General features: G+C 43.9%; 1 protein-coding gene across 4 annotated transcripts in view; it reads left to right on the top strand.

The window, feature by feature from the left end:
• The window catches only part of LOC137371138 (steryl-sulfatase-like), a 132,295-nt gene that overhangs the window by 1,420 nt on the left and 103,459 nt on the right, over window positions 1-27,416 (top strand). For all 4 annotated transcript variants that reach the window (XM_068033139.1, XM_068033136.1, XM_068033137.1 and 1 more), the window contains exons 2-3: window positions 451-600; window positions 13,362-13,483. In XM_068033139.1, coding sequence (XP_067889240.1) covers window positions 451-600; window positions 13,362-13,483 — 272 coding nt within the window. The remainder of the gene's footprint in view (window positions 1-450; window positions 601-13,361; window positions 13,484-27,416) is intronic.

Raw genomic sequence — 27,416 nt, 5'->3', positions numbered from 1 at the left:
AATAGCTAGTTGGGATTTGTGATACTTAATGTGACATTTAATACATCAGGAAGGCTCCACATTCAATTTTTCAATATTTTCTGGAATTACAGTAGGAACAATGCAATTTACCTCACTAACCTGGATGTGGAAATCAGCCATGGTGCCCCTGCTGGAAAGTGTGCATGTACATGAACGTTAATAAGGGGCATGGTGAGGCTTTGGTGGCTAAATTCCACCTGTCAATCACCACCCTCACCCCCTCATTGTGTAATAGACTGGCAATAACAACTAGCTAGAAATGAAGAGTAGTTCCTTTGAGAGTTCGATGGGCACTCAAGTTGGAAATGAAGAACTTGGCTTCACTCCATTGGAGGATGGATTCCCTATTTCTCTGCTGAAATTATTATACATAGTATGGGACGTTATAGTTACGCAATTAATATTTAATCAAACTGACTTTATTTTTAGGAACATGAAGATCTTGCTAGCGTTCTTTCTACTCCACTTGGCAGTAGGAAATCTAGGACAAAGTGCAAGCATGCAGCCCAACTATGTTCTTATCATGGCAGATGACCTTGGTATTGGAGACCTGGGATGTTATGGAAACAGCACCCTCAGGTTAGAAGTTCACTGTACAGTGTCTTTGTTTTTCTTTTAAACTGTTGCATTGTGAAGCACTTACAATGTCTAAATCAGTATTTTAATTCTGTTTTTAAAAAGCAGCTATCTCCAGTGGCTGCCATATGACAGTCCAGTCTGACCACAAAGGCTGGGGCGAGTGGTCTGCATATTTGTGCTAATACATGAACAAGGGCATCTCTTGGTATCTGTAACTGAAGGGCTCTGAAAGTCCAGAGAGCATTCAATAAAATGTAAACAAATTCAAGGTTAAAAACCCATTTGAATGTTTCGCTAAAATAAGAAAGACTTTAATTTCTCTCGTGGCTGCCAATTTTGGATGCTTTTCTGAAGGTCACAAAGCACTTTAGAGACAGTGAAATACTTTTTGAAGTGCAGTCAGTGTTGTAAACTAGGAAACACTTCAGCCAATTTGTGCACAGCAAGCTCCCACAACAGCAATGTGATAATGACCAAGCAATCTGTTTTAGCTGTTGGTTGAAGAATTAAATATTGGCACTGACTTTCTGGCTCTTTGTCAAATACTTTTTTTATTTGTTCATGGAATGTGGGTGTCATTGCCAATCCCTAATTGCCCTTGAGAAGCTGGTGGTGAGCTGCCTTCTTGAACCGCCACAGTCCTTGGGCTTTAGGTACACCAACAGTGCTGTTAGGAAGGGAGTTCCTGAATTTTGACCCAGCGACAGTGAAGAAACAGCGATTATAGTTCCAAGTCAGGATGGTGTGTGGCTTGGAGGGGAACTTGCAGATGGTGTTCCCTTGCATGTGTTGCCCTTATCCTTCTAGGTGGTAGAGATTGTGGGTTTGGCAGATGCTGTCAAAGGGGCCTTGGTGAGTTGCTGCAGTGCATCTTTGTAGATGGTATACACTGCTGCTACTGTGCGTCAGTGGTGAAGGGAGTGAATGTTGAGATGATGGATGTGATGCTGAACAAGCGGGCTGCTTTGTCCTGAATAGTGTCGAGTTTTTTGAGTGTTGTTGGAGCTGCACTCATCCAGGCAAGTGGAGAGTATTCCATCACACTCTTGACTTGTGCCTTTGGATCTTTTGTGGCACTTGTGGTGGATGCCATTGGATCTTTTAATCCACCTGAGCGGAAGAAAAAGCCTCTTTTTAACAACCCATCCGACAGTGCATCATTTCTTCACTGAAATCAGGCTGGATTTTGTGCTCTCATCTCCCTGAAGTGGGACTTGAACCCTCAACTTTCTAACTCGAGTGCTACTCGCTGAGCTCCAGCTACAGATATCGTGGTATACATTTCCAAGTTTGCAGATGAGACAAAGCTGGGGGGGGGGGAATGTGAGCTGTAAGGAGGATGCAAAGAGACTCCAATGTGATTTGGGCAAGTTGGGTGAGTGGGCAAATGCATGGCAGATGCAGTATAATGTGGATAAATGTGAGGTTATCCACTTTGATTGTAAAAACAGAAAGGCAGATTATTATCTGAATAGTGATGGAAAGGGGGAGGTTCAACAAGACCTGGGTGTCCTTGTACAGCAGTCGCTGAAAGCAAGCATTCAGGTGCAGCACGCAATTAGGAAGGCGAAAGGTATGTTGGCCTTCATTGCAAGAGGATTTGAGTACAGGAGCAAGGATGTCTTACTGCAATTATACAGGGCCTTGGTGAGACCACATCTGGAGTATTGTGTGCAGTTTTGGTCTCCTCATCTGAGGAAGGATGTTCTTGCCATGGAGGGAGTGCAAAGAAGATTTAGTAGGCGGATTCCTGGGATGGCAGGATTGATGTATGAGGAGAGATTGGGTCAACTAGGCCTATATTCACTAGAGTTTAGAAGAATGAGAGGGGATCTCATAGAAACCTATAAACTTCGACCAGGACTAGACAGGCTAGATGCAGGAAGGATGTTCCCGATGGCGGGGGAGTCCAGAACCAGAGGTCACAGTCTCAGGATACGGAGTATACCATTTAGAACCGAAATGAGGAGAAATTTCTTCACTAAGAGGGTGGTGAACCTGTGGAATTCTCTACCGCAGAAGGCAGTGGAGGCCAAGTCATTAAATATATTCAAGAAGGAGATAGATATATTAATGCCAAAAGGATATGGAGAGAAAGTGGGAACAGGGGACTGAATTAGACGATCAGCCATGATCTTTTTTGAATGGCGGAGCAGGCCCGAAGAGCCGAATGGCCTACTCCTGCTCCTATTTTCCGTGTTTCTATGATGTAGAGTTCATTTGTACACTTCGCGATCCCAAAAACTTTGTGATATTTTGCATTTAAATAGATCCTTGTCAAGAGACTTTGTAGATGTCAAAGGTAATGGCCAAAGTTCTGCCCAGATGTTCAAGAGCAGAGCTCGAGAGACGTAAACAATCAGTTCACGAATAAAGCAGCCATGCAATTAAGATGCATGAAGTACAGCCATGAAGCTGGAGGACTGTTGGCAGGAGCTGGCATCTTCAGGAGAAGTGTCCAAAATTGGCAGGCAGCAGGGCAGAAATTAGAAGTACTTGCATTCAATGCAACAAAGTTTTTAAAGAAAAAAGTCACATCTTATCGCAAATTCTTTTGAATTGCACTTCAAAACAAGAAGTACAGTCTTGCACGAACTGCTGTGGGAAAATAGATAAATTTGAATTGTGATATCAGTGCTGTTTGAAACATCAGCTCTAGTTATCAGCATATTGTCAGTGGGAGGAAGTTATATTGGCATGACTCTTCCACTGTATTATGAAATACAACCACTGACACTGAACCAGCAGGTCTGGCAGGATCCTTTTACTTGCTGATTTTAGGGTGTATTTTTTTTAATCACTCCTTTCACGGCCTCAGTATGTTCTGAAGCACTTCATAGCCAGTGAATTACTTTGATTCCCCACATGTAGTTGTAATGTAGGAAACGTGGCAGCCAGTTTGCACACAGCAAGATCCCACAAACAGCAATGTAATGATGACCATATAATCTGTTTTAGTGATATTGAGGGATAATGGGGAGAGCTCCACTGCTCTTCTTTGAAATAGTGCCATGAGGTCTTTTACGTCAACCTGAGAGGGTGTCTCGGTTTAATGTTTCCTCTGAAAAATAGTGCCTCCAACACCACAGCGCTATGTCAGTACTGCACTGGGAGTGTTAGCTGACATTGTATGCTAAAGTCTGTGGAGTGGGACTTGAGCCCGCAACCTTCTGACCAACTGGGCCACAGCTGTCCCAGGTGTTCTGTGACCAGGCAGGTGCTAAAAATAATGGACATAATGGATGGAAAAGGTTCTGGGGAAGAAAGCAGCCTATCAGGAGTGGGAGAAATGGGTTCCGATTCATGGGGCACTGGCATCAGTACTAGGGAAGGAGAGAGCTGTTCTGTTGGGACGGGCTCCATTTGAACCATGTCTTCCATGTGTCCTGGTGAATCATATAACTGTTGTTGTAGATAGGACTTTAATCTAATCAGTTGGGGGGCGGGTTCAATTTTTAAAAAACTGAAGTTTAAAACGTCAAAAAGAAACGAGAGAGCAGAGGTGCAGGGTAGTGAAGAGGCGAACAGTAATCGAAGTGTGATAGGAAAAGGCAGAAAATATAAGCAGAAGAGTGCAGCAGAAATCAGAACCAGAATGAGTAATGGCAAAAAGTCAGAGCTTAAGGCTCTTTATCTGAATGAATGCAGCATTTATAACAAGATAGATGAGTTGACGGCAGAAATAGAAACGAATGAGTATGACTTGATAGTCATACTCATACGGAGACATAGTTGCAGGGTGACCAAGACTGGAAACTCCGTATTCAAGAGTATTTGACGTTCCACAAAAATAGGCAAAAAGGAAAAGGAGGTGGGGTAGCTTTGTTAATAAAGGAAGGTATCAGTGCAGTGGTGAGTAATGATATAGGTGCAATAGATAGTGATGTGGAATCAGTTTGGGTGGAAATAAGGAATAGCAAGGGGAAGAGTTGCCTCACTGAACAAGGAACAAAGAACAGTACAGCACAGGAACAGGCCTTTCGGCCCTCCAAACCTGCGCCGATCTTGATGCCTGTCTAAACTAAAACCTTCTGCACTTCTGGTGACCGTATCCCTCTATTCCCATCCTATTTATGTATTTGTCAAGATGCCTCTTAAACATCGCTATCGTACCCGTTTCCACCACCTCCCCCGGCAGCAAGTTCCAGGCACTCCCCACCCTCTGTGTAAAGAACTTGCCTCGCACATCCCCTCTAAACTTTGCCCCTCGCACCTTAAACCTATGTCCCCTAGTAACTGATTCTTCCATCCTGTGAAAAAGCTTCTGACTATCCACTCTGTCCATGCCACTCATAACTTTGTAAACCTCTATCATGTCGCCCCTCTACCTCCGTCGTTCCAGTGAAAACAGTCCGAGTTTATCCAACCTCTCCTCATAGCTAATGCCCTCCAGACCAGGCAACATCCTGGTAAACCTCCTCTGTACCTTCTCCAAAGCCTCCATGTCCTTCTGGTAGTGTGGCGACCAGAATTGCACGCTATATTCTAAGTGTGGCTTAACTAAGGTTCTGTACAGCTGCAGCATGACTTGCCAATTTTTATACTCTATGCCCCGTAGGCTATGTAGGACAAAGTATAAATTGGGAAATAATGGAGGCATGTAAGAAGGGCTCTACAGTTGTTATGGGTGGTTTTAATCTGCCTATTGACTGAACAAATCAGATTGGCAGAGGTAACATGGAAGACAAATTTGTAGAGTGCATCAGGGATTGTTACTTAAAGCAATACGTTGCAGGGAACAGGCTATTTTTAGATCTAGTAATGTGTAATGAGGTAGGATTTATAAGAGATATCTTAGTTAAGGATCCTCTCGGGGGTAGCGATCACAACATGGTAGAATTTCAAATTCAGTTTGAGGGCGAGCAACTCTGGTCTCAAACTAGTGTCCTCAACTTAAACAAGGGCATTTACAGAGGTATGAAGAAAGAGTTGTCTAAAGCTGGCTGGGAAAATAGACTAAGCAGCAGCAGACTTTAAGCAGATATTTCATGATGCTCAGCAAAAATTTATCCCGGTCAAAAAGAACGACTCAATGAGAAGGATGAACCATCCATGGTTAACAAAGGCAGTCAAGGAGAATATCCAATCAAAAACTAAGGCATACAGAGCGGCAAAAACTAGTGGTAGGCCAGAGGATTGGGAATTTTTTAGGAACCAGCAGCGGATGACTAAAAATCTAATAAAGAGGGAGAAAATTGATTATGAAAGTAAATTGGCAAGAAATATTTTTAAAAATTGCAAGAGCTTCTACAGGTATATAAAAAGAGAGTAGCTAATGTGAGCATGGGACCCTTGGAGGATGCGACTGGAGAATTGATAACGGGGAACAGGGAAATGGCATAATTTAAACCAATATTTTACATCGGTCTTCAAGGCGAGGGCACGATAACCATCCCACAGATATCGGATAAGCAAGGAGCTAATGGGAGGAAAAATCTTGTAACAGTCTCTATCACGAGGGACAAAGTATTTGACAAACTAGTGGGACTAAAGGCAGACAAGTTGCCAGGACCTGATTGCCTACGTCTAAGGGTTTTAAAGGAAGTGGCTGCAGAGATAGTGGAGTCATTGGTTGAAATATTCCAGAACTCACTGGATTCTAGGAGTGTCCCAGCTCATTAGCGGTTTTCTAATGTGACACCCCTGCTCAAGAAGGGAGAGAGACAAAAACCAGGTAACTATAGGCCAGTCAGCCTAACATCGGTCATTGCACAAAATACTAGCGTCCATTATTAAGAAAAGAATAGCAGGACATTTCGAAAAGCTTAACGCAATCAAACAGTCAACAACATAGTTTTGTGAAAGAGAAATCATTTCTTTGAGAGTTCTTTGAGGATATAACAAGCAGAGTTGATAAAGGGGAACTGGTAGATGTTTAGATTTCCAGAAGGCATTTGATAAGGTGCCACATAAAAGATTATTGCTCATGGTATTGGGGGTAATGTATTAGCACGGATTGAGGATTGGTTAACTCACAGAAGACGAAGAGTCTTTTTCAGGTTGGAAAGATGTAACTAATGGAGTGCCACAAGGATCAGTTCTAGGGCCTCAATTATTTAGTATCTATATCTGCCATGTGAGCTGCATGGAAGATGGCAGGATCCCCAAAGACACATTGTACAGCGAGCTCGCCACTGGTATCAGACCCACCGGCCGTCCATGTCTCTGCTTTAAAGACGTCTGCAAACGTGACATGAAGTCCTGTGACACTGATCACAAGTCGTGGGAGTCAGTTGCCAGCGTTCGCCAGAACTGGCGGGCAGCTATAAAGGCGGGGCTAAAGTGTTGCGAGTCGAAGAGACTTAGCAGTTGGCAGGAAAAAAGACAAAAGCGCAAGGGGAGAGCCAGCTGTGTAACAGCCCCGACAAACAAATTTTTCTGCAGCACCTGTGGAAGAGCCTGTCACTCTAGAATTGGCCTTTATAGCCACTCCAGGCGCTGCTCCACACATCACTGACCACCTCCAGGCGCTTACCCATTGTCTCTCGAGATAAGGAGGCCAAAGAAAAGAAGATATTAATGACTTGGAGGAGGGGGAAGAGTGTAATATATCCAAATTTTCTGACAACACAAATAGGTGGGAGGGCATGTTGTGATAAGGAATCTACAAGGGATATACTTGGGTTGAGTGAGTGAGCAAAATCTTGGCAGATGAAGTTTAATGTAGGAAAGTGTGAGGTCATGCACTTGGTAGGAAGGCGGACTATTATTTAAATGGAGAGAGACTCCAAAAAAGTGCTGCACAGAGGTATCTGGGTGTTCTTGTGCATGAAACACAAAGTTAGCATGCAGGTGCAGCAAGTAATTAAGAAGGCAAATGGCATTTTTGCCTTTTTTGCTAGAGGGTTGGAGTTTAAAAATAGGGAAGTCTTGTAACAACTGTACAGAGTGTTGGTGAGGCTGCACCTGGAGTACTGTGTACACTTTTGATCCCCGTATTTAAGAAAGGATATACTGGCATGGGAGGCAGTTCAAAAGAGGTTCACTAGGCTGATTCCTGGGATGAAGGGGTTGACATATCAAGAAACGCTAAACAGATTAGGCCTTTATTCATTAGAGTTCAGAAGAATGAGGGGTGATTTTATTGAAATGTACAAGATTCTGAGGGGGCTTGACAGGGTAGATGTTGAGAAGATGTTTCCACTAGTGGGGAATCTTGAACTCGGGGACATAGTTACAGAATAAGAGACACTCATTTAAAACTGAGATGCAAAGGAATTTCTTCTCCTGAGGGTAGTAAATTTCTGGAATTCTCGACCGCAGAGAGTTGTGGAGGCTAGTTCATTGAAAGTATTTGAAGAGGAGGTGGATAGATTTTTGAAATATCAGGGAGTTGAGGGCTATGAGGAGCTGGCACAAAAGAGGAGTTGAGGTCTGGGGCTGATGAGCCATGATCTTATTGAATGGCGGTGCAGGCTTGAGGGGCTGAATAGCCTACTCCTGCTCCTATTTCTTATGTTCTATCATGGCTCACATTGAAACCAACATAGAGGGAAGACCAAAATGAAAGTCTTACCATAGTAGTTCAATATTAGATAAGACCTTCGGGACGATAATCTCCGTGCAATTTAAGAGGCTGTTTAGAGAGTAGATTAGATGCCTTAGCACAAGGTTTGTTGTATGATGTAGAAGAGAGGGTTTTCAATTTCTAAGTCCTTAGAATAAATACTTGAACATAATGTGTTGTTACGACCAGGTGAGAAAGGTCTCGAGAAGGTCCCTCTTAGCCTTCACCTGGTCTTACCATAACAGGGTTTAATTTTAAACACACCATGTTTGTAGCTTCCCCCTTGGTGAATCCTAGTTCACCACTTTCCAATTATAAGTCAAAGAAATCAGCACAAACAGGTTTTCTTAAATTTCAATCTTTTTTTAAACCTATTCAACTTGAACTCTAATTCGGTTGAGGCCGATGGATAAACGACACGCCCACGCTAGCATGTATACGCGATACACACTGCAAATAGAGACAGAAAAGAGCAGAAGAAAAATAAAGTGGAAAAGTTTGCGGCAATATTTGAAGAGTTTTTGTTACGGTTCTTCAAGCTCACTGTAGAGTCCTTTTGATTGTAGGTAGATCTTGCTTTTCATTAGGGCTCAGTATTCCTCTTAAACCTTGTTTGCTGTAGGAGACACTTCTCTCTTGGAGTTCATGTGTCTTCAGTGGATTCAGAGGCTTGTGAGAAAGAGATGGAAGCAGACAGGAGAGATCTTCTCTGTCCAGGAGCAAACAGTTTTTCTGAGTTCAAACTATTTGTACAATTCAGAAAAACCCAGGTTGCCCAGCAGGTTAGTCACGTGACCAACTTGTCTGACCAGGTCTCTGATTGTATCACTTTAGCAGTCTCTGAAATGCTGCTCTTGCACACAATACCTGGTGATCAACGTCCATTGTGGGTTGAATGTGTCATGGAATGTTCCTTTTATCTTTCCAAGCACCGTCTGTTAATATGTAAATATCTTTTCTTTCCACGGCTGATCTGTTTAACAAGTCCTTTCTTCACTCCAGGTACAGTTTAAAATCAATGTGCCTCATTCTTGGCAGGTGGGGGGCCTAGCATGATGGTGTTTAATACTTTTATAACTTTAATACTTCCAGTACAACAATATGAGACTCTCCAACCCATAACTCTCTGGATTTAAAGTGACTGGGTTGCCCACTGACAGCATTGTGTCACTGAATAACATTCTACTGCTGTTTTGACATACTACCCCCTCCTGCAAAGTTGCATACAAGCTGGCATCTGTGAATATCATTATTCTCTTCCCAGTTTGGGGAACTTCATTTTTAAAGTTTAATTTACATTACCTGAAGCAAATTTTTGGTCTTTTTTAACTTGAAATGTCAAAGTAACTTTGGTTAGTCCTCTCTTGGCATGATATGTCAATAGTGTGTCTGAGGCACTAGATGGTCCATCTCCTTTCACGAGTTCTGATATGACTTGCTGGTCTAATATGCATACAATACAGTTGAATTGACTTAATTCAAGGTGGTCACCAGTTTGACTTTCCGTTTTCCCCCGCACCCACCACCCCCGCACCACCGCACTCTCCCTTCCTGCACAGCATCAGCCTGCTGCGTCTCAACAGTGCCACCCACCTTGATGAGTGAGATTCCGTTACTTTTCTCCACAAGCAGCCAGCTGCTTCCAGGATTCCACATTTCTCTCTGCTTGAATGGCCCTCCAAGGAAATATTTGTCCCCTGTATGCTAGGAATAGAATACAGTGCTGAAATTGTCTTGGCTCAGCTGTGATTAGCATGGTTCCGATCCCTGACGAAAAGCTTGCCAGTTGATCTTTTGATAGAGCGAAGAAGTGGAAATGGTCAACACCTTGATTTATATAGTAAAACGTTCGAATGCAATTTACAGGAGTGATAAGCCACATAAGGACCAAAAACTTGCTCAAAGAGGTAGCTTTTGAGAAGCGTCTTAAAGGAGGAGAGAGACTTGGAGAGGATTATGGCGGGAATTCCAGAGCTTGGGGTCGAGGCAGCTGAAGGCTCTGCTTCCTTGGCGGGGAGATGAAAATCAGGGATACGCAAGAGGCCAGGATTGGAGGATGTATTTGAAAAATCTATTTTTAAAAACCACTTTAAAGTTGCCCTACAGCAAATGTGTTTATCTTTTGACAAATCTACAAAAATGTCAGACAGCGAAAGACCATCTGGTCCATCTAGCTTAGCCCATACTATTGTGATGCCTTGGATTCAGACACTCCTTACCCACCAGGAGCAATGTAATCTCCTGAGAGAGATGAAAAACTGACCACCTCTGTGTGATCAAAATTAGTCCAGCAGATCACATTGACCATGACTTGTGTTGCTGAGCATCTATCTTTTAGAATGATGTGATCTGTGTGCTGGTCAGTAACCATGTCCAGTTCTCTTTCTCTTAATAAAAGCAAAATACTGCGGATGCTGGAAATCTGAAACAAAAACAAGAAATGCTGGATTCACTCAGCAGGTCTGGCAGCATCTGTGGAAAGAGAACGTTTCGGGTCAGTCAGTGACCGAAGAAGGGTCACTGACCCGAAACGTTCTCTTTCCACAGATGCTGCCAGACCTGCTGAGTGAATCCAGCATTTCTTGTTTTTGTCTCTTTCTCTTAACCTTGGTTCAGTAGGAAACCAAAACCTTTGAACTATGCATAAACAATTAACAGGCTGTCTGACATACAAAGATGCATATCACTATAGTAAGAGTCTCCATCCAAGCTACAGAAAACTCTGCAAGCCTAGAGTTTCAGGTCACTTGATATCGAGTGCAAACTCTGTTCCCTTACCCCAGATATTAGCTGCAGGATAGCATTAGGAAGCTCAGTGTGTGCACAGGGGGGACTAAAACCTCAAGTGACCAACATTCCTTACCCACCAGTTCTCTTTCTCTTAACCTTGGTTCAGTAGGAAACCAAAATCTTCGAACTATGCATAAACAATTAGCTGGCTGTCTGACATGCACAGAAACATATCACCTATAGTAAGAGTCTCCAACCAAGCTTGGAGAGCCATTCAAGCAGAGAGCAATGTGGAATCCTGGAAGCAGCTAGCTGCTTGGAGAAAGGTAACGGGATCCCACTCATCAAGGTGGGTGGCACTGTTGAGACGCAGCAGGCTGATGCTGTGCAGGAAGGGAGAGTGTGGTGCGGGTGGAGGGGGGGCGGAAAGTCAAACTGGTGACCACCTTGAACAAAGTCAATTCAATTGCATTGGATGCATATTAGACTAGCAAGTCATATCCGAACTCGTGAAAGGAGATGGACAATCTAGTGCCTCAGACACTATTGGCATTATGCCAAGAGAGGACTAACCAAAGTTACTTTGACATTTCAAGTTTAAAAGAGACTGAAAGTTGCTGCTTCTTTGGCCTCCTTGTCTCTCGAGAGACAATGGGTAAGAAAGCGTGCTTCAGGTAATGTAAATTAAACTTTAAAAAAGAAGTTCGCCAAAACTGTGAAGAGGATAGCTCCTTATGTGACTGGTGGATAAGGAGTGTCTGAATCCAAAACACTTCTAGAGTTTCGAGCTGTTGACCAGAGCGTGAAAGGCCAGAAGCATGTAAAGTTTAGTCTCAGCCAAAGTGATTGGAATATCAGTGCTGAAATTTTCATTTGTTTATTTTCATGTATGCCTGTTATTAGTTGGACCTGCCTAAACTTGTTAACTTGATGCCTTAATTGTGGGCCCAGTTGAGCCAGTAATAAACAGCTGATTTATTTGGTTACAAAACAGATGAGATGTTGTCTAATTGGCTGATTTTTTTTTTTTTTTCATGAGCTATTGTATAAATTAAGGCCATATAAATTTGAGCTGAGTAGCAAGAGTTCAGTTTTGAGGAAATGAAAGGCTAGAACCGTGTGGAATTTAATCTCAGAGGGAATAAATATTAGAGGAACTTAGTCTTGAGATACAGTGGGACAAAGTTTCATTTCTATCTAACTAATACTTCTCTTGAGTGACTGCAGTTTGAAAGCTGAGCTTTGAGCGAATGGGAATTACAGCTAGTGTTATCAGCAATATCAAGAAAGTCATAGAATGATTACAGCACAGAAGGAGGCCATTTTGCTGCTCTCTGCAAGAGCAACTCACCTAGTCCCACTCTGTGCCTTTTTCCCCATAGCTCTGCAATTTTTTTCTCTTCAGATAATTATCCAGTTCTGTTTTGGAGGCCTTGATTGAATCTATCTCCACCACACTCTCCGGCAGTGCATTCCAAATCCTAACCACTCACTGCATTAAAAAAAAAGCTTTCCCTTATGTCACCATTGTTTCTTTTACCAATCGCCTTAAATTGGCGTCCTCTGGCTCTCATTCCTTCTGCCGATGGGAACAGTTTCTCCCTATCTATTCTGTCCAGACTTCTCATAATTTTGAACACCTCTATCAAATCTCCTCTTAATCTTCATTTCTCCAAGGGGTACAGCCCCAGCTTCTCCAACTTGAAATGAAGTTCCTCATCTCTGGAACCATTCTTGTAAATCTTTTCTGCACCCTCTAATGCCTTCACATCCTTGCATAGTTACAGAGGGATGGCAGTACAGGGAACCCTTGTGATATGTGTTGAGTATGATGTGAGTCCATTATGGAATTTTAGATAGTGGAGTCTCTGGAGCAGACAATCTGTGTATTTAAATAGCCATTGACCACACTATGCAGCATCAGAGAATTCAGGGTTTTTGGACAGTTCAGTTCAGGAAACGGGGATACTGTAGACCTTGAGGAGTGGGTAACCATCCACAGAGACAGTAAAGGAAGACTGGACTCTGAGGTGTAGGTAACTGGATCAAACCTGAAACAGTACGTAGAGGGTAATTATAACTTGGCCAAATAATTTGAAAAAAGAAGCCTGGAGTGACCCACTTCATTTCCTGCAGCCTCTGATTCACAAACAAAAACCTCTAATATAGGACTGCTTTCACTCAAATTGCATAGTTCTAAATTGTGACCAGTACTTCAGATAAAGAAGGGGAAGGGAAAACATTTGTAAAGTAAGTGGGAAATAGGGAAGAGAAAATTTTTTTGCACAATGATGTTACATTGTTACAGTAATATGTATAAGCACCATTGCCACTGTGACTGTTTTACAAGCTTTCATTACAATATCCCAAGACATGGTACTATACAAGTCCACAAGGTTGCATTTTCTGTATAAGCAACATAAATACACAGCTTTTCTGGCACTAAACTGAATTTTGTGTTTTTCTCCTATTGAGGGGAAAAAAAGTTTTCAAAAGACTGCATTCATACTGTTTCTTGTTGCAGGACTCCCCATATAGACAGTCTGGCAAAGGATGGAGTAATGCTGACCCAGCATATAGCTGCAGCTTCATTATGCACCCCAAGCAGAGCTGCTGTTCTGACGGGCAGGTATCCAGTCAGGTCAGGTAGGTGTGTTTGCAACTAAAGCAGTGTAAACAAGAACGCCAACTTATGTTTATATAGCACTTTAACATAATAAAACGTTCCAAGGTGCTTCGCATGAGCATTGTAAGACAAAGTATGACACTGAGCCACAAAAGGTGATGTTGGGTCAAATGACCAAAAGCTTGGTCAAAGTGGTAGGTTTTAAGGAGTGTCTTACAGGAAGAAAGTGAGGTGGAGAGGAGGCAGAGAGGTGTAGGGAGGGTATTCCAGAACTTGGAGCCGAAACAAAGGAATTGCAATTGGGGCACTACACTTGCAACATTGGCCCAAATCTTGCAGGAGTGGGCCATCTTGTGGCATGCACCCTGAGTTGGACTCTTACCTGCATCTTTCAGCTGGAAGATAATTTGTGCTATAACTTGCTAATAACAGCATGGCGAGGCCAGTGAAAATCTGGGATCAGTGAACAATACCAACAGTCTGTCTCCTTAACCATTTAAAGATGGTTAAAGATATAGAAAGAAACAGGAATAATGGAGTTGGAGAGGTGCATTAGATTGAAATCGGGTATAGAAAGAGAACTAAGGGAAAGAAAGATTGAATTGTGAGTAAGTGAAAAATATACACAGGACAAGTTTTAAATCTCAATTTACTACATGCAGGAACTGGAGGGAAAGTTACTAGATACCATTTGTCACTTAAAGGGAACATGCACTGAAAAAACAGGCAACACACAACTGAATTTTAAAGGGGATGTTGTAGTGAATGGATGTTTTTCTGACTGGAGAAATGTGCAGTGGGGTCCACCAATGGTCAGTATCTGCGCCATTGCTTTTTGTATATATGAATGGCCGGAACTTTGGTATAGGGAGGACAACTTTGAAGGCTGCGAATGATACAAAACTTGATGGTGTATTAAGTAGTGAGCAGGATAGGACTTCAGACATAGACTATAGGAATAAAGAAGACTTGCTAAAATTGTACAGGGCTTTGGTGAGACTGCACCTGGAATACTTTGCGGTTTTGGTCTCCACATTTTAAGAAAGGATATACTTGCACTGAAGGTGGTACTAAATTGGTCCCTGGGATGAGGGGGTTGCTCTATGATGAGAGGCTGAGTGAATTGGGCCGATATTCTATCTCTGGAGTTTAGAAGAATGAGAGGCGATCTAATTGAGACATGCAAGATTCTGAAAGGGCTTGATAGGGTAGAAGCTGCGAGATTGTTTCCGTTGGGCGGGGAATCTAGAACGCGGGGGCCGATCAGTCAGGACTGAGATGAGGAGAAATTACTACACTCAAAGCGTTGAGTCTTTGGAATTCTCTACCCCAGAGGGTTGTGGATGCTCCATCATTGAATACATTTAAGGCTGGGATAGTCAGATTTTTGGTCTCGCAGAGAAACAAGGAATATGGGGAGCGGGCAGGAAAATGGAATTGAAGCCCAAGATCAGCTATGATTGTATTGAATGGCAGAGCAGGCTCGATGGGCCATTATGGTCTACTTCTCCTATTTCTTGTGTTCTTGACTAGTGAAATGGGCAGATATATGGCCAATGCAATTTAATGCAAATAAGTGAAATAAACAACTTGGAGAGGCTGTATAATCTAAATGGTATTATTTTGAGAGAGGGTGCAAGAACACAGGGACCTGGGGATACATATTGACAAATCTTTGAAGGTGGCAGGCAAAGTTGATGTGGTAGATAAGAGGACACATGGGACATTTGGCTTTATAAATGTAGACAATGAATATAAAAATGAGGAAGTTGTTAGGCCTCAACTGGAGTATTGTGTATATCTCTGGACACCATGCTTTAGAAAGTATTTTTAGACCTTGGAAAGGGTACAGAGAAGAATATCCAGGGATGAGGTACTTCAGTTATGCAAAGAGATGGATAAGCAGAGCTTAGAGTCAGAGATACAGCACTGAAACAGGCCCTTCAGCCCACCGAGTTTGTGCCGACCAACAACCACCCATTTATACTAATCCTACATTAACTCCATATTCCCTACCACATTCCCACCTTCGTTCAATTCTCCTACCACCTACCTACACTAGGAACAATTTACAATGGCCAATTTACCTAGCAACCTGCAAGTCTTTGGCTGTGGGAGGAAACCGGAGCACCCAGCGGAAACCCACGCGGTCACAGAGAGAACTTGCAAACTCCGCACAGGCAGTACCCAGAACTGAACCCGGGTCGCTGGAGATGTGAGGTAGCGGTGCTAACCACTGCGCCACTGTGCTGCTTGTTCTCCTTTGGAGCAGAAGTGAAACCTAATGGAGGTATTCAAAATTCTGAGAGGTTTTGATAGAGCAAGTAGTGAGAAGCTGTTTTCTGTGGCAATTAGTTCAATAACCAGGGGACATAGATTTAAAATAACTGGCAAAAGATCTAGAGGGGAAATGAGGAGAAATTTTTTCAGGATGTTGAGATCTGGCACTACCTGACTGGGTGGTGGAATCAGAATCGGTAGGAACTTTCAAAAGGCAATTGTATATGCTTTTGAAGACTACTAAATTGCAGGGTTTTGGGGGGAAAAAGCTGGGGTGTGGGGCTAAATTGGACAACTTTCAAAGAGCTGGCACAGGCACAATGGGCCAAATGGCCACCTGTACTGTAAAATTCTGTGATTCTATACTGGCCCATGCTGCCTCCTTTTACCATCATCCCTTTTGTCATTTGATTACTGCTTCCCATAATACAGACCTTCCCATTGTTCTTCCTCACCCTTTTTTTCCCTGGTTCAGTACTTGCTTACAAACTTGTTAAATTGCTAACGTCTTCCGGTTCTGATGAAAGGTCATCAACCTTAAATATTAACTTTTTTTTCTTTCTCTGCATAGACTATCTGACTTGCTGTGTGTGTCTCCCTCTCTCTTTTTATATCTGTGCATGTTTCTCTTTTCCCCACACCCATCCCTGACCCCATGTTCTGAATGCAGCAGTGACAGAATGGACTAGTGGAAAGATTGAAGCCCCAGCATTAGGACTGAGGCTGGTAGGCATCTGGTAATTCGGGTAAGGATATCTCTCACACACAGCTATAAACTTAAAATGTTGGGTGTGAATGATGGCTCAGTCTTCTGATTGAAACATAGAAAAACTGACAGCACAGAAGGAGGCCAAAAGGCCCATGGTCTCTGTGCTGGCCAAACAAAAGTGTTCGCCAGCCTAATGCTACCTTCCAGCTCTTGGTCCATGGCCCTGTAGGTTACATAGAAACATAGAAAATAGGAGCAGGAGTTGGCCATTCGGCTCTTCGGACCTGCTCTGCCATTCAAGAAAAATTATGGCTGATTGTCTAATTCAGTACCCAATTCCCACTTTCTCCCCATATCCCTTGATCCCTTTGGCATTAAGAAAGATATCTATCTCCTTGAATATATTTAATGGCTTGGCCTCCACTGCCTTCTGCTGTAGAGAATTCCACAGGTTCGTTACCCTCTGAGTAAAGAAATTTCTCCTCATCTCAGTTCTAAATGACATACCCCATATTTTGAGACTGTAACCCTGGTCCTGGATTTCCCAGCCATCGGGAATATCCTCCCTGCATCTAGCCTGTCTAGTCCTGTTAGAAGTTTATAGGTTTCTATTGGATCCCCTCTCATTCTTCTAAACTCTAGTGAATATAGGCCTAGTCGACCCAATCTCTCCTCGCATGTCAATTCTGCCATCCCAGGAATAAGCTCAGTAAATCATCTTGCACTCCCTCCATGGCAAGAAAATCCTTCCTCAGATGAGGAGACCAAAACTGCACACAATACTCCAGATGTTGTCTCACTAAGGCCCTGTATAACTGCAGTAAGACATCCTTGCTCCTGTACTCAAATCCTCTTGCAATGAAAGCCAACATACCATTCACCTTCCTAACTGCTTGCTGCACCTGAATGCTTTCTTTCAGTGACTGGTGTACAAGGACACCCAGGTCTCATTGCACCTCCCCCTTTCCCAATCTTTCACCATTCAGATAATCTACCTTTCTGTTTTTACAATCAAGGTGGATGACTTCACATTTATCCACATTATACTGCATGTGCCCACTCACCCAACTTATCCAAATCACATTGGAGCCTCTTTGCATCCTCCTCACAGCTCACATTTCCACCACCCCCCCCCCCCCCCCCCCCCCGGTCACCCCCACCACCGCACCCAGTTTTGTGTTACAGCACCTTAAGTGCGTATCCAAGTGTTTTTAAAATCTGATCAAGTTTTCTGCCTCTACCACCCTTTTCAGGCAGTGAGTTCCAGACCCCAACCTGGGTGAAAAAACTACTCCTCAACACCCCTCTAATCCTTCTACCAATTACTTTAAATATATGCCCCCTGGTTGTGGACCTCTCTGCCAACTCAAATAGGTCTTTCCTATCCACACTATCTCGGCTCCTCCATAATTTTATGCCCCTCCATTGAATCTGCCCTTGGCCTCCTCTGATCCAAGGAAAACAGCCCCAGCCTATCCAATCTTCCCACATAGCTAAAATTCTCCAATCCTGGCAACATGCTCCTAAATCTCCTTTGTATCCTTTCCAGTGCGATCACATCCTTCCTGTAATGCAGTGACAATTTAATGAATAATAAAATAATTCTATCTTAATAATCTAGGTTTGGTTGAATTTGATAACTTGCTTCATCCTTAATTTGCTATAGATTGCTTGAACCAGAGATTTGTTTGCTTTGACGTCAGATGGCAATTTACTACAGGCCTTCTATTGCTTTAAAAGAAATGTTCTGGTCTCAGCAACAACAATAACTTGTATTTGCATATTGTCTTTAACATAAAACATTCCAAGGCACTTCACAGGAGCATTATACAAAATATGACACCAAGCCAAATAAGGAGATATTGGGGCAGGTGACCAATAGCTCGGTCAAAGAGGTAGGTTTTAAGGAGTGCCTTAAGGGTGGAAAGAGAGGCAGAGAGGTTTAGGGAGAGATTGCCAGAGGCTGGGGCCAAGGCAGCTGAAAGCACATCTGCTACTGATAAAGCAATTAAAGTTGGTCATGTTCAAGAGGCCAGCATTACAGAAGTGCAGATATGAGGGTTATGGGCCTGGAGGAGATTAGAGATAGGGAGGGGGTGAGGCCATGGAGGAATTTGAAAACTAGGATGCGTATTTTAAAATTGTAGCATTGCCTAATCTGGAGCCAATAGAGATCAGCAAGCATGGGCAAAGGGTGAATGGGACTTAGGTCTCCCATCAAATCTCTCTCCGTGCTGCTCTTCCATCTCTGTAAATCACCTGTCTCTGAAGCGCTCTCTTTCACACCCTTGTCAATTCTGGGCTTGACCATTCCAATGCTCTGATGGCTGGTCTCCCATGTTCTGTAAACATCAGTCTATCTACAACTTTTCTGCCTGTGTCCTATCTTGCATCAAATCCCACTCGCCCATCACTCTCTTGCCCTTGTTTCCTACATTGACACCTGCACCTCCAAAGTCTCGCTTTGTATATGTTCATCTGTGTATTTAAAACTTTGTGGTCTCACCCCTGTCTTTCTAGCCCTCTCCCTCCTCCCACAGAACCCTCTGTTCCTCTGGGATTGGCTTGTTGTGCATCCTCTCCCTCCCTTTTCCCCACCATTAGTGGCTGTACCTTAAACTTTCTAAACCCTAACTCTGGAATTCCCTCCCTAAACCCTTCTGCCTCTCCATCTCCATCTTTTCCTTTAAGACTATGCTTAAAGCTCACCTCTTTGACCAAGATTTTGGTTAACTGGCACCACCCCCCACCCCCCCCAACCCCCAATATCTCTTTCCTTGGTTAGGTATCTATTTTTGTCTGATTGCGCCTCTGTAAAGTCCCTTGGGATATGTTTCTATGGTAAAGACGCTATGTAGATGCAAATTATTGTTGGCAATTGTGTTGGTTATAAACGTTATCATGCAATTGCTCCATATCATCCTTTGTTATCAGTCTAGATGCTACACTGTAAGCAATCTCAGGGGTATTGTTACTACAGGATTTGTGTTTGGATCATTTGGCTACTTCACATTTACTTGCCAGCAAAAGTGTTTTGTGACCATTGCCCAACAATGTAGTTTGGTTGCCAGCAATAGTTTAGAGCATATCATGTTCAGGGGTCCAGGGATCTGTTTGCACATGCAGATTTTGTGATCTTTGCATCTGATGATTCATCATGAAGCAATGATATTAATCAGATAGTTGGATCAAGTTCAAGCTCATGGATGTTTTGTATTGTCTAGTTGGCAGAAGGCTGTTGGCAATGATTAGCAGCCAAGTCTAATATCCATAATTGCACTGTTTGGCCAAGAGTTGCCAAATAACAATTGGGAATGAGGACCCTGGCCAGTTTTTCTTTTCTCTCTTTCACTCTCTCTCCATTTTCCTTCCTCCCTCTTCCCAACACAGTGGTGAGGCCAACTGGTTGAGATCAGCTAACTCAGCACAGACCAGGGATCAAACCTATTATGCATTCTCTCCGCTAGTTGCTGGAGAAACTCACCAAGCCATTGATCAGTTTGTTCTCACTCTTGCTCATGCTGGCTGATTTGGCAAGAGTTCTATTCAGCTGTTTTGAGAACTTGTTCATCAATAACATACAATTTGCAGTCATCGTTTGTATTCACTGTCATATGTGAATGTTTTATGCCATCAATTATCATTACTCCTTACTAGGCTTGCAATTACAACCTTAGCCAGGTTCACTCATTGGACCATTACCTTAAATGGAACTTTTGTATTTCTGTCCTGTAATTAAGAGTCATAGAGTCGTACAGCATAGAAATAGGCCCTTCGGCCCACCGTGTCCATGCCAACCATAATGCCTATCTATACTAATCCCACCAGCCTGCATTAATTCCATATCCCTCTATGCCTTGCTCATTCAAGTACCTTTCCAGATGCCTCTTAAATGTCGCTACTGTTCCTGCCTCCACCACCTCCTCTGGCAGCTCATTCCAGATACCCACTATTCTTTGTGTGAAAAATTTACCCCTTTGATCCCCTTTAAACCTCCTCCCTCTCACCTTAAATCTCTGCCCTCTAGTTTTAGCCACCCCTACCATGGGAAACATACTCTGGCTATCTACCTATCTATACCTCTCATAATTTTATATACCTCTATCATGTCCCCTCTCAACCTCCTTCACTCCAGGGAAAACAGACCCAGCCTATCCAATCTCTCTTTATAACTCAAGCCCTCCAAACCAGGCAGCATCCTTGTGAATCTTTTCTGTACCCTCTCTAGCCTAATCACATTTTTCCTGCAGTGCGGTGACCAGGACTGCACACAGTACTCCAAATGCAGCCTAACCGACGTTATGTACAACTGTAACATGACGTCCCAACTCTTGTACTTAATGCCTCGGCCGATGAAGGCAAGCATGCCATATGCCGCCTTCACCACCCTGTCTACCTGTGTTGCCACTTTCAGGGAGCTATGTACTTGCACCCCAAGGTGTCTCTGCTCAAGAACACTCCCCAGGGCCCTGCCATTCACTGTATGTGTCCTGCCCTGGTTTAACTTCCCAAAATGCATCACTTCGCACTTGTCTGCATTTAATTTGCCACTCCCTTGCCCACTTTCCCAGTTGATCTATATCCTGTTGTAACCTTAGACAACCTTCTTCACTGTCCACTATACCACCAATTTTGGTGTAATCTGCAAACTTACTAATCATGCCCCTTACATTCACATCCAAGTCATTAATATATATGACAAAGAACAGAGGGGCCAGCACCAATCTCTGCGGCACACCACTGGTCACCGGCCTCCAATCTGAAAAACAACCCTCCACTACCACCCTTTGCCTCCTATCACCAAGCCAATTTTGTACCCAATTTGCTAGCTCACCCTGGATCCCATGTGTTCGAACCTTCTGGACCAGCCTACCATGCGGGACATGAAGAGAAAATGGAATTGTAGACCGGTTAACCTGACATCAGTAGTGGGGAAAATGCTAGAGTCCATAATAAAAGATGTAATAGCAGAGCACTTGGAAGACAATAACAGGATCAGACAAAGTCAACATGGATTTACGAAAGGGAAATCATGCTCGGCAAATCTACTGGAATCTTTTGAGGATGTAACTGGTAGAATAGATGAGGGAGAACAGTGGATGTGGTGTATTTGGACTTTCAGAAGGCCTTTGATAAGGTGCCACAAGAGATTAGCGTGCAAAATTAAAGCACATGGGATTGGGGGTAAGGTACTGACCTGGATAGAGAACTGGAAACAAAAAGTAGGAATAAACGTGTCTTTTTCTGAATGGCAGGCAGTGACTAGTGGGGTACCGCAGGGATCAGTGTTGGGACCCCAGCTATTCACAATATATATTAATGATATAGATGAGGGAATTAAATGTAATATATCCAAGTTTGCAGATGACACAAAGCTGGGTGGGAGTGTGAGCTGTGAGGAGGATGCAGAGAAGCTCCAGTGTGATTTGGACAGGTTGAGTGAGTGGGCAAATGCATAGCAGATGCAGTATAATGTGGATAAATGTGAGGTTATCCACTTTGGTGGCGAAAACAGAAAGGCAGATTATTATCTGAACGGCGAAAGATTGGGAAAGGGGGAGGTGCAGCGAGACCTGGGTGTCCTTGTGCACCAGTCGCTGAAAGTAAGCAAGCAGGTGGAGCAGGCAGTTAAGAAGGCAAATGGTATGTTGGCCTTCATAGCGAGAGGATTTAAGGACAGGAGCAAGGATGTTTTGCTGCAATCATACAAGACCTTGGTGAGACCACATCTGGAGTATTGTGTGCAGTTTTGGTCTCCTTATTTGAGGAAGGATGTTATTGCTATGGAGGGAGTGCAGCGAAGTTTCACCAGGCTGATTCCTGGGATGGCAGGCCTGACTTAAGAAGAGAGATTGGGTCGATTAGGTTTGTATTCGCTAGAGTTTAGAAGAACGAGAGGGGATCTCATAGAAACCTACAAAATTCTAACAGTACTGGACAGACTAGATGCAGGAAGGATGTCCCTGATGGCGGGAGAGTCCAGGACCAGGGGTCACCGTCTAAGGATAAGGGATAAGCCATTTAGGACTGTGATGAGGAGAGATTTCTTCACCCAGAGTGGTGAACCTGTGGAATTCTCTACCGTGGAAAGCAGTTGAGGACAAATCATTAAATATATTTAATACGCATACGGATCAGTGGATGGGGTAGCTGTTGAACAGGCAGATACCGAGTGCAGAGAGTCTGTGAGGAAGGTTAGACAGTTGACAGGGCAAAGTTGCAGCCAGTATGATGGGTTGAAGTGTGTATATTTTAACGCAAGAAGTGTCAGGAATAAGGGTGATGAACTTAGAGCATGGATCAGTACTTGGAGCTACGATGTTGTGGCCATTACGGAGACGTGGATATAACGGGCAGGAATGGATGTTCCGGGGTTTAGATGTTTCAAAAGGAATAGGGAGGGAGGTAAAAGAGGTGGGGGAGTGGCATTATTAATCAGGGATAGTATCACAGCTGCAGAAAGGGAGGTCGTCGAAGAGGGTTTGTCTACTGAGTCATTATGGGTGGAAGTCAGAAACTGGAAAGGAGCAGTCATTTTGTTGGGAGTTTTCTATAGACCCCCCAATAGCAACAGAGACATGAGGAACAGATTGGGAGGCAGATTTTGGAAAGGTGCTGAAGTAACAGGGTTGTTGTCATGGGTGACTTCAACTTCCCTATTATTGATTGGAACCTCCTTAGTGCAAATAGTTTGGATGGAGCAGTTTTTGTCAGGTGTGTCCAGGAAGGTTTCCTGACTCAATATGTAGATAGGCCGACTAGAGGGGAGACTATGTTGGACTTGGTGCTTGGCAACGAACCAGGCCAGGTGGCAGATGTGTTGGTGGGAGAGCATTTCGGTGATAGTGATCACAACTCCCTGACCTTTACTACAGTCATGGAGAGGGACAGGAGCAGACGGATGGGAAAATATTTAATTGGGGGAGGGGGAATTACAATGCTATTAGGCAGGAACTGGGGAGCATAAATTGGGAACAGATGTTCTCGGGGAAATGCATGACAGAAATGTGGAGGTTGTTTAGGGAGCACTTGCTGCGACTGCTGGATAGGTTTGTCCCGATGAGGCAGGGAAGGGATGGTAGGGTGAAGGAACCTTGGATGACGAGATGTGGAACAGCTAGTCAAGAGGAAGAAGGAAGCTTCCTTAAGGTTGAGGAAGCAAGGATCAGACAGGGCTCTAGAGGGTTACAAGGTAGCCAGGAAGGAACTGAAGAATGGACTTAGGAGAGCTAGAAGGGGACATGAAAAAGTCTTGGCGGGTAGGATTAAGGAAAATCCCAAGGCGTTCTACACTTATGTGAGGAACAAGAGGATGGCCAGAGTGAGGGTAGGGCTGATCAGGGATAGTGGAGGGAACTTGTGCCTGGAGTTGGAGGAGGTAGAAGAGGTCCTAAATGAATACTTTGCTTCAGTATTCACTAGTGAGAGGGACCTGGTCGTTTGTGAGGACAGTGTGGAACAGGCTGAGGTTAAGAGGGAGGATGTGCTGGAAATTTTGAATGATATGAGGACAGATAAGTCCCCGGGGCCAGACGGGATATACCCAAGGATATTACGGGAAGCGAGGGAAGAGATTGCTGTGCCTTTGGCGATGATCTTTGCTTCTTCACTGTCTACTGGAGTTGTGCCGGATGATTGGAGGGTGGCAAATGTTGTTCCCTTGTTCAAGAAAGGGAATAGGGATAACCCTGGGAATTATAGACCAGTCAGTCTTATGTCGGTAATGGGCAAATTATTGGAGAGTATTCTGAGAGACAGGATTTATGATTATTTGGAAAATCATGGTTTGATTAGAGACAGTCAGCATGGCTTTGTAAGGGGCAGGTCATGCCTCACAAGCCTTATTGAATTCTTTGAAGATGTGACAAAACGCATTGATGAAGGAAGAGCAGTGGATGTGGTGTATATGGATTTTAGCAAGGTGTTTGATAAGGTTCCCCATGGTAGGCTCATTCAGAAAGTAAGGAGGCATGGGATTCAGGGAAAATTGGCTGGCCCATAGAAGTCAGAGGGTGGTAGTAGATGGAAAGTATTCAACATGGAGCTCGGTGACCAGTGGTGTTCCACAAGGATCTGTTCTGGGACCTCTGCTCTTTGTTTTTTTAGTTTTAGAGATACAGCACTGAAACAGGCCCTTCAGCCCACTGAGTCTGTGCCGACCATCAACCACCCATTTATACTAATCCTACACTAATCCCATATTCCTACCACATCCACACCTGTCCCTATATTTCCCTACCGCCTACCTATACTAGGGGCAATTTACAATGGCCAATTTACCTATCAACCTGCAAGTCTTTGGAATGTGGGAGGAAACCGGAGCACCCGGAGGAAACCCACGCAGACACAGGGAGAACTTGCAAACTCCACACAGGCAGTACCCAGAATTGAACCCGGGTCGCTGGAGCTGTGAGGCTGCGGTGCTAACCACTGCGCCACATTTTTATAAATGACTTGGGTGAGGAAGTGGAAGGCTGGGTTAGCAAGTTTGCCGATGACACGAAGGTTGCTGGAGTTGTGGATAGTGTGGAAGGCTGTTGGAGGTTGCAACGGGACATTGACAGGATGCAGAGCTGGGCTGAGAAGTGGCAGATGGAGTTCAACCTGGAAAAGTATGAAGTGATCCATTTTGGAAGGTCGAATTTGAATGCAGAATACAGGCTTAAAGACAGGATTCTTGGTAGTGTGGAGGAGCAGAGGGATCTTGGGGTCCATGTCCATAGATCGCTCAAAGTTGCCACCCAAGTTGATAGGGTTGTTAAGAAGGCATATGGTGTGTTGGCTTTCATTAACAGGGGGATTGAGTTTAAGAGCTGCGAGGTTATGCTGCAGCTCTATAAGGCCCTGGTTCGACCACACTTGGAATATTGTGTTCGGTTCTGGTCGCCTCATTATAGAAAGGATGTGGAAGCTTTAGAGAGGGTGCAGAGGAGATTTACCAGGATGCTGCCTGGACTGGAGGGCATGTCCTACGAAGAAAGATTGAGGGAGCTGGGGCTTTTCTCATTGGAGTGAAGAAGGATGAGAGGTGACTTGATAGAGGGGTACAAGATGATGAGAGGCATAGATAGAGTGGATAGCCAGAGACTTTTTCCCAGGGCGGAAAGGGCTATCACCAGGGGGCATAATTTTAAAGTGATTGGAGGAAGGTTTCGGGGAGATGTCAGAGGTAGGTTCTTTACACACAGTGGTGGGTGTGTGGAATGAGCTGCCAGCGGTGGTAGTAGAAGCAGATACATTAGGGGCATTTAAGCGACTCTTGGATAGGTACATGGATGATAGTAGAATGAAGGGTAGGTAGTTAGTTTGATCTTAGAGTAGGTTAAAGGTTTGGCACAACATCGTGGGCCGAAGGGCCTGTACTGTGCTGTACTGTTCTATGTTCTATATTCTATATTCAAGAGTTAGATCTAGTTCTTGGGGCTAATGGAATCAAGGGATACAGGGAGAAAGCAGGAACAGATTACTGAGTTTGGATGATCAGCCATGATTGTATTGAATGGCAGAGCAGGCTCGAAGGGCCGAATGGCCTACTCCTATTTTTCTATGTTTCTATGAAAGGCTGTGCAAGGAATCCATTCTCACTACCTACTTCATTAGTGAGAGGGTGATGACTATCTTCTAACCTAACTCTGCTTGGGTATTAAAATAAAAGCAAATAATGTGTATGCTGTAAGTCTGAAATAAAAACAAAGTGCTGGAAATACACAGCAGGTCTGACAGCATCTTTGGAGAGAGAAACATAGTTAACATTTCAGGTCTGTGACCTTTCATCAGAACTCTGTTTTCAATGCAAAAATCAAGAGAGGGTAAAAGGCCAGAGGGATGGGTCCAGGTGGAGTGAGAATACTGGAGGCGGGTGAATGGGTCCACTAGTCAAGGGAGAGGACTCTTGACTAAAGAAGTGAGCCTGGAGGCAAAGATGATGGAAAAAGAGCTCAATGTCATGCCGAGTGTGAAATTCATTGAAGTGGCGGCTAAGGGATTAAAACTGAGTCCTTTACTGAGTACAGATCGTTCAGCATCAGGAGAGGGGAAGGTCAGAGTGCATGGTGAATATGGCAAGGGGTGAGATTAGAAGAAGGGATGGGGGTCAGAGGGAAGTGAAAGGGAAGAAAAATCTGGAGGGACATGGTACCCATGAGTTGCTGAAGTTTGCGTTCTTTAACACCTGAAAGGAAGAGAAAAGGTTTTTTGTTAATGCGTCGAATAAGACGAAGGATGAAATGAAACTGCGGAATAGGACAGCTTTGGAATAGGATGAGTGGGTTCTACTGGAGAGAGAGAGAGGTTGAGTGTGTACATGTGGCAGCGCAAGACAATGAGTGTGCATCTCGGGATGCGGCGCCAACAGCAGTCTGAGGAGATGCCTGTAATCCTGGGTGAATTTGAAACAACATGAAGGATGGAACTTTGGTTGGATGCACGTGGAATAAGTCTGAGCCGGAGATGTGGCTGTGAAAACGAGTTTTGGCAGACATCTTATCGAACACAAGGAGGGAAATAGAAAGCAATGAAGGTGAGCAAGGTAAAGGAGATGAACAAAAATCCCATCTGAGAAAAGAACAAAGAACAAAGAAAATTACAGCACAGGAACAGGCCCTTCGGCCCTCCAAGCCTGCGCCGATCCAGATCCTCTATCTAAACATGATGCCTATTTTCTAAGGGTCTGTATCTCTTTACTTCCTGCCCATTCATGTATCTTTCTAGATACATCTTAAAAGACGCTATCGTGCCCGCGTCTACCACCTCCGCTGGCAACGCGTTCCAGGCACCCACCACCCTCTGCGTAAAGAACTTTCCACGCATATCCCCCCTAAGCTTTTCCCCTCTCACTTTGAACTCGTGTCCCCTAGTAATTGAATCCCCCACTCTGGGGGGGAAAAAGCTTCTTGCTATCCAACCTATCTATACCTCTCATGATTTTGTACACCTCAATCAGGTCCCCCCTCTCAACCTCCGTC

Source organism: Heterodontus francisci, chromosome 6 (assembly GCF_036365525.1).
Source record: "Heterodontus francisci isolate sHetFra1 chromosome 6, sHetFra1.hap1, whole genome shotgun sequence".
In the NCBI taxonomy this organism is placed as follows: Eukaryota; Metazoa; Chordata; class Chondrichthyes; order Heterodontiformes; family Heterodontidae; genus Heterodontus; species Heterodontus francisci.
This window is presented reverse-complemented; position numbering and strand designations above follow the sequence as displayed.